At 39.0% G+C, this 8755-nt stretch overlaps 1 protein-coding gene across 1 annotated transcript in view; it reads right to left on the bottom strand.

The window, feature by feature from the left end:
• Positions 1–5551: 5551 nt before the first annotated feature.
• Positions 5552–8755, bottom strand: part of LOC127647546 (putative short-chain dehydrogenase/reductase family 42E member 2) — a 38726-nt gene continuing 35522 nt past the window's right edge. Inside the window, exon 12 of the mRNA XM_052131840.1 lies at positions 5552–5965. Within this exon, the coding sequence (XP_051987800.1) occupies positions 5735–5965 (231 nt within the window). The 3' untranslated portion in view covers positions 5552–5734. The remainder of the gene's footprint in view (positions 5966–8755) is intronic.

Genomic DNA, 8755 nt, shown 5'->3' with positions numbered 1-8755 from the left:
TACACTCAGGCAAGGGTCAACTATATAATGAAGGTAGATTTTATTGAATAGTTTGAATTACGTTCTCAAGACAAAGGTGTATTCGTTTTGTTACGCAGCTCTCTGGAACACCTGATTCTGATTGTTCAATGGCGCCATCTAGAGGTCTGATATTTATCAGTAACAACCACACATCCACATATCAGACTGTTCATCCAGGTATCTTGAGTCATCTTTCCTGCTTCATGGATCACCTATGTGATCTCTACAAGTAAGCTAATAAAATAATAATAAACTCAAATACAAGTTTCATTTGCATTTATTTATTTATTTGGCAAGTAAACTACTAATAAGATGGATAACGTTATGCTGGAGTTAGACGGCCATTAATCACAAAATAAACACCAACAGAACTGCAAGGTGTATTTCAGCTGTTTAGTGATATTTTATGTCCATAACTGGCTGACTGTACATTTTCCCTTACAAAATGTCATATATTTCATGAATATCAGGTAGCACCCAACACCATATGTAGAATAAAGCAGCTTTTTCTCTGAGGCTGATGAGTCTTTTTACATTGTTTTAAAAATACTGTTCTACTATTAGTACTACCATTTCTTTCTATTTAAAAGTTTAGTAATTAACAAAAATACATAAAAATCACTGAGTGCACCTTTAAATGTCTTTGTTCTAGAAAATATGAAAATACAATGACATTTTTCCAAAAAAAGTATTCATTTGTATTTGTTTATTCTGAAAGGCAACATTTAAACTTTAATTTAAACATAAACTTTAAAAAATAAATTTTTACTATTTGATTATAGATTTATACATTAGTGATTATAGGTCAAACACTGTATATTTATCCTGGTATCCCTGTGGCTATAATTCTATTGTTTAAAATATGTATTTGTATATTTATTTGTTAGTTTAAAAAATATATTTATTTTGGTTAGAATACATTTATAGCACTCTTAAATAATTTAAGAGCTGAGACCATGTCTTAACACAAATGAACATTTAATAATCACACTTATTGGGGCCTGGGTAGCTCAGCGAGTATTGACGCTGACTTTTGACGCTGAGTTTGAATCCAGGGTGTGCTGAGTGACTCCAGCCAGGTCTCCTAAGCAACCAAATTGGCCCGGTTACATCACTATAATGTGGTTCTCACTCTCAGAGGGGCGTGTGGTGAGTTGAGTTGTGTGTGGATGGTGCAGAGAATAGCGTGAAGCCTCCACACGCCCTAGGTCTCCACGGTAACGTGCTCAACAAGCCACGTGATAAGATGCGCGGATTGAGGTGAGTCACTACGCCACCATGAGGACTAAGAGCGCATTGGGAATTTGTCATTCCAAATTGGGGAGAAAATTTTAATAATCCTACTTATTCCTAAGTCTAGGAATAAGAGCAAAATTATGTTATTCTTAGAACTGTAACACACTCCAGACTCAAATTTTACTCCAAGCGGCTTTATACATAAGACCTCTGGTAATTAACGGTCTGATCAAGAGGATTCACAGCACATTTTATTGTCTTCTTTAGAACTGCTGAAAACTTTTAGTTTACATGACATGTCGCAAACCTAACAAGATACAATTTATGGAAAAAGTAAATTTCACAAAGCTGTGCACAATCCTATTCAATTAAGTACACAGCGAAATTAAAGATAATTTCAGTCTACATTTGCCAGTAACATACAAAACATTTCATTGGTGTTCACATGAAATACACTCACCTAAAGGATTATTAGGAACACCTGTTCAATTTCTCATTAATGCAATTATCTAATCAACCAATCACATGGCAGTTGTTTCAATGCATTTAGGGGTGTGGTCCTGGTCAAGACAATCTCCTGAACTCCAAACTGAATGTCAGAATGGGAAAGAAAGGTGATTTAAGCAATTTTGAGCGTGGCATGGTTGTTGGTGCCAGACGGGCCGGTCTGAGTATTTCACAATCTGCTCAGTTACTGGGATTTTCACGCACAACCATTTCTAGGGATTACAAAGAATGGTGTGAAAATGGAAAAACATCCAGTATGCGGCAGTCCTGTGGGCTGAAAATGCCTTGTTGATGCTAGAAGGTCAGAGGAGAATGGGCGACTGATTCAAGCTGATAGAAGAGCAACTTTGCCTGAAATAATCACTCGTTACAACCGAGGTATGCAGCAAAGCATTTGTGAAGCCACAACACGCACAACCTTGAGGCGGATGGGCTACAACAGCAGAAGACCCCACCGGGTACCACTCATCTCCACTACAAATAGGAAAAAGAGGCTACAATTTGCAAGAGCTCACCAAAATTGGACAGTTGAAGACTGGAAAAATGTTGCCTGGTCTGATGAGTCTCGATTTCTGTGTGAGACATTCAGATGGTAGAGTCAGAATTTGGTGTAAACAGAATGAGAACATGGATCCATCATGCCTTGTTACCACTGTGCAGGCTGGTGGTGGTGGTGTAATGGTGTGGGGGATGATTTCTTGGCACACTTTAGGCCCCTTAGTGCCAATTGGGCATCGTTTAAATGCCACGGCCTACCTGAGCATTGTTTCTGACCATGTCCATCCCTTTATGGCCACCATGTACCCATCCTCTGATGTCTACTTCCAGCAGGATAATGCACCATGTCACAAAGCTTGAATCATTTCAAATTGGTTTCTTGAACATGACAATGAGTTCACTGTACTAAAATGGCCCCCACAGTCACCAGATCTCAACCCAATAGAGCATCTTTGGGATGTGGTGGAACGGGAGCTTCGTGCCCTGGATGTGCATCCCACAAATCTCCATCAACTGCAAGATGCTATCCTATCAATATGGGCCAACATTTCTAAAGAATGCTTTCAGCACTTTGTTGAATCAATGCCATGTAGAATTAAGGCAGTTCTGAAGGCGAAAGGGGTCAAACACAGTATTAGTATGGTGTTCCTAATAATCCTTTAGGTGAGTGCATATATACTGCTTAAATGCTTTAAATGCAAAAATGGGTACTAGGGAAAATGCTTTACTTACATTGTTTTCAACATTTTAGTTTTTCCTACACATGCTATATTACATGTCATCTGCGTTTATGTTGCTTGTGTTTCAATAAACATGTTGAACACATATGACACAAATGCAATACTTTTGGACATCTCATTCCCACAACACACATTATAATGCCCATCAAGTAATACCAGAGACAAAGATCTTTGAACAACACTGTGACATTTTCTTTACAGTATGTATGTTTAAATATATGTCTTTCTGTATTAATACTTCTTTATTTCATACTGTATACTTGCAAAAGCTGTTTTTAATTCTGAAAATATGAATATATTTACCTTATTTGAACATTCTTAGTGAGGTAGAGACAAAAGCCCTTTATACTGGGTAAACAGACTAAAATCTGATAACACGATCATACATATGATTACAAATTGAAAATATCTTGTGAGCTACAATGGACAAAGCACTCCTTATTCAATGCACATTTACATTCTGACTGAAACACACATTCAGGAAGTACAATGATAAATACATTTCTTTTATGGAAGACCATGTGCAAACAATGCTATCAATTGGGAACGAAGTAAAAGAAACAAAAACAGAATCAGAAGACATAAATGAAGTCTTGCTTATCACAAAATAAAATGGGCTCTAGACATAACATCCAAAAAGTAAAAGAAAAACAAAGCTACAAATAAATGAAACCTAAACTTAGAATTAAATAGCTCAATTTTAAAACATATGTTAGTTGCAGTTTGCGGCTACAAGTCACAGTCAAATACTGAAATGCCACAATCAGCTGTACAGGTTAATATTTCAAAATCGCATTAAATCATAAACCAAAATCATTCTCTAGCTTTCAATCTGACTCAGATCTAGAAGCACATAAACAATGTACAAGATCAGGTGGAGTGGCACTGCCATTAAATATGCTGAAAGGTTGTAGGGTCAAATTAAGGATGGGCAATATCAATAAAAAATATATATATTTTGATATTTTTCCAGTTTTTTGACGATCTTTAATAAACATCTCAGTATTTATTAATTTACTCCGAAAAGGATAAAATTAAGATTTTTTTTTTCCAATCAGAGGAACCATCATTCAGCCAAGCAGTTATTGTCGCCAAGGCATGTTTCCACACCCGCGACCCTACCAATCATACGACTTGGCTCGTACGAATTAGTTACAACTTAATCCACACAAAGACCAACCAAAAACAAACTAAACTTCAAATCGATCCAATACAGGCATCAAATTTTTACTAGTCTCCTATCCAACACCTTATTTTCAGAAATTAACTTGGTTACTGGAGGCCTGGTCCTCATACGTTTTTGTTTGAAAACGCATGTTTTTCTCTCTGTTTTGGCCTTCCGTCCACACTGAAATGGCGTTTTGTCCGCAAAAAAGGAGCTTTTTGAAAATGCACTCCAAAGTGGATACATTTGAAAATGGCGCTTTCGTGTCGTATTGTAGACTGTGAAAACGGATGCTTTTGAAAACAATGACACATTTTTAGTCATGTGATCTATCCAACAAAAACAATCAAGATGGCGGCCTGTGTTATCGCGCCGCTGTTGTACCTGATACTCACTTTGATAGCGTTGTTAAAAAATAAATGTCACTTTGTACAACCTTCACGTTGCATTTCTTCAAAGGCGAAGGGAAGTTTACTCGGAATTGGTGTCCGGCGACGGAACACGAGGACAATTGCTTTTCAGACCGTACATGCAGCGGTGACACGATTTAAGCATTTTCATACGTTTCAGTGTGGACGAGCAACTTTTGGAAAACGCTTGAAAATGTTAGTGTGGACGGAGAGCTATTTTAAAACGAAAACGCCATTTTTAAATGTATCCGGATTAATGTAGACGTAGCCTCGGTCGATATTCATCTCTGCAATAAAAACGACTGAATACTTGTTCCAAACCCTGATGTTTTCGTTCTGCCGTGGTACACAAAATGTATGTTCCTATTAAAATCATGATTAGGTTTAGGCTTTGGGTAAGGGGTTAAACTTAGGAAAAATCATAATACCATAGTTAGTTTGTTGTTCGTTTATTTTTCTCTGTGGGAGAACAAGCCATACGTCTCTTTACGAGCCAACTCATATGATTTCTTACAAATGTGCCATCTCCTATTATTACAACTTGCCATGAGATGGGGTTGGTCCCTATAAGATGTATAGAAAATGGAAGGATGGATGTTTTCCACACTGTTTTTACTAAATAGATCAAATACCATGCAGAGACATTTTTTGTTCAATCAGAATTTTGAATCGATTCATTAAAATGGACAGATTGAATGGATTCTTGGAAATGAACCGTTTTTGCTACTGAAGTTCAAATCTGAGATGAAATTAAAAATTAAAAAGTGCATTCAAGTCATGATTATATTCACAATGTTGCTTAGTTTTATATCACCAGCAAAATCATTGTGAGTATTCAATATCACCCAGCCCTGATTCAGTTACAACAAGAATTAATCCTTGAACATTTTGACAGTGTCCTTAATCAAGACACTTAATCTCAATCTATAATAAGTGAACTGTGAGTCACTTTGAATAAAAGTAAATTCCCTCAATTGTCTAGATGAGATTTCACTGCATTGCTCACACCTGTCCATCCATATCAGTTCTGCTTTTTCAGGTCGAATTCCCGCTTTCAGTCAGAAGCGCATCATATTAATGAAGTAAAATAGGTTTTGAATGCCATTTCACATTGACTTTATGACTGATTTATGACAGAACATCCAGATTGAAGAGGTTTAGTAATCCCACCTGGCAGAGCAGATCATGAGCGTGATGAATCCGATCAGAAGCAGCAGGATCAGCAGGAAGAGGTATTGTGTGTTCAGAAGAGTTGCAGCGGAGCGCGGCGGGCGGTTCCAAAGGTAGTGATCCACTGAGTCGGTCAGGCTGTACTTCAGAGGGCAGAAGCCAAGGTCTCGCCGTGCCTTCTCAATCTTAAAGGTGTGACTGACAGCAATGTTTCTCACCTGAGAGAGATGCAGAGGTCACATGCTGTGTCAGGAATGGAGAACACTGATCACCAGGACAGCAAACAAGCATTGAAACAATGTTAAGTCAACGTTGATGTGTGAACATTAATGGTATTGAATTAACATTACAATCTGATGTTTATTCTACTAATGCTCGATTGAGTTTTAAATCAACAAATCCGACCTCCCTACCTTACTTATCGTACTTTTTACTTTATTAATACTCAAGTACAATTTAATGTGAATACTTTTTTACTTAAGTATGTTTGTAGCTAGATACTTGGGCTTTTAATTGAATACAATTTTCACTCAGTATCCATACTTTCACTTAACTATAATTTCAGAGTACTTTTTACACCCCTGTTGACACCCCTGGCCTATACAGACACTGGCTTTAGAACCTGACGCTGATAACAGCTTGGATGGCCCTTTTCCTCTTTGGCTCGGAGAACATGACGGCTGTGTATTTCAAAAACATTTTGACATGTGGACTCTTCGGACCAAAAAACACAGTTCCACTAGCCATCTAAGAGGAGACCGACCCCAGAGAAGTCGGCAGCGCTTCTGGACAGTGTTGATGTATGGATTCTCCTTTACATAGTAAAGTCTTAACTTGCATCTGTGGATGCAGCGACGAATGGTGTTGACCATCAAAGGTTTACTAAAGTAATCCCAAACCCATGTTCATGATATCATTACAGATGAATTATGTTTTTTAAGACAGTGACGTCTGAGGGATCAGAGATCACGTGCATTCAGAAGTGGTTTACGTCTTGCCCTTTACACACTGAGATTTGACCAGATTTTTTGAATCTTTTAACTATATTGTGCACTGTAGAGGGTAAAATGCCAATCCAATTTGTCTTTGGGGGAACATTGTTCTCAAAGTGCTGGATTATTTGCTGAAGCATCTGTTGGCAAATTGACAAGTCTCGAATTATCCTTGCTCTTGAAGGACTAGACTGTTTTTGGAGGCTCCTTATATACCATGACATGATTGCCTCACCAATTTAACATCTCCTTTATCACATTGCCATGTTATTTTAACTCGTCAAATTGTTATTGTAACATCTGAGCGGCCTCCCATCCACCAGAGGGAGCCCTCACCTGAATACTGAACTCTGTCACTTCCTGTTTCCTGCCACATCAGTTCCTGCTATGTCACTTCATGTTTGCTCTGTATTTAAGCCATGCACACTCACTCACACCTTGCGAAGTATTGCCAGTTCACCTGCCTTACCAAGCGTTTATCTGTTGCTATCTCGTTCTGCTTCATGTTATGATCTACTGCATGTTTATTGGAATTATGTTCTTGGATTACCCCTTTAGTATTGTTTGAGTATGTACATGTGCAAGTTGTAATGTATGCATAAGTTAGGGGTATGTACAGTTATTTAATTAAATGTGTGAATTTACATGACATATTTATTTACATTATTGCACTATGAGGGAGTCCTGAGGCAGTTTAATTGCTAATGAGGAAAATGGCCTGAGGTTAAAAACTGTTCTTATGCCTGGATGTCCTGGCACTGAGTGCTCTGTAGCGCCAGCCAGAGGGCAACAGTTCAAAGAGGAAGTGAGAAGGGTGTGTGGGGTCCAGAGTATTCTACCAGCACGTTTCCTCACTCTGCAGATGTACATGTCTTGGAGGGTGGGCAGAGGGGCACCAATAATCCTCTCAGCAGTCCTGACTATCCGTTTTAGTTAATGGCCATGTAGAACTGTGTCAACAGCTCCTGTGGCAGGTTGAACTTCCTCAGCTGGTGAAGGAAGTACAAACTCGGCTGAGCCTTCTTCACAAGTCAAGTCAAGTCAAGTCAAGTGGTTTTTATTGTCGTTTCAACCATATACAGTTAGTACAGTACACAGCAAAACGAGACAACGTTCCTCCAGGACCATGGTGCTACATAAAAACAACAAAGGACCAACATAGGACCACATGAGACTACACAACGAAATAAAATACCTATATAAACTACCTATATAAAGTGCACGTGCAAACATGTGCAAAAAGTACGGGACAGTACAACAAATTACTGACAATGAACAGGACAATAGACAGTGCAGCGCCGACCAGTACTCAGTAGTGCAAAAAGATGACAGTTTCTAAAAATGTAAACATAACATACTATGAGATAATGTTCTATGCACATAGCAGTTATTGAGGTAGCAGACGGTTATAAAGTGACAGTTATTAAAGTGCAACTCAGGACACGTGTGTGTCAAACCAGTCTCTGAGTATTGAGAAGTCTGATGGCTTGGGGAAGAAGCTGTTACACAGTCTGGCCGTGAGGGCCCGAATGCTTCGGTACCTCTTGCCAGACGGGAGGAGGGTAAAGAGTTTGTGTGAGGGGTGTGTGGGGTCATCCACAATGCTGGTTGCTTTATGGATACAGTGTTTTTTGTAAATGTCTTTGATGGAGGGAAGAGAGACCCCATTGATCTTCTCAGCTGTCCTCACTATCCTCTGCAGGGCTTTGCGGTCCGAAACGGTGCAAGTCCCAAACCAGGCAGTGATGCAGCTGCTCAGGATGCTCTCAATAGTCCCTCTATAGAATGTAGTGAGGATGGGGGTTGGGAGATGTGCTTTCCTCAGCCTTCGAAGAAAGTAGAGACGCTGCTGGGCTTTCTTGGTGATAGAGCTGGTGTTGAGGGACCAGGTGAGGTTCTCCGCCAGGTGAACACCAAGAAATTTGGTGCTCTTGACGATCTCCACAGAGGAGCCGTCGATGTTCAGCTGAGTGTGTTCACCTTGTGCTCTCCTAAAGTCAACAACCATCTCTTTTG

This window comes from Xyrauchen texanus, chromosome 8 (assembly GCF_025860055.1).
Source record: "Xyrauchen texanus isolate HMW12.3.18 chromosome 8, RBS_HiC_50CHRs, whole genome shotgun sequence".
Lineage (NCBI taxonomy): Eukaryota > Metazoa > Chordata > Actinopteri > Cypriniformes > Catostomidae > Xyrauchen > Xyrauchen texanus.
This window is presented reverse-complemented; position numbering and strand designations above follow the sequence as displayed.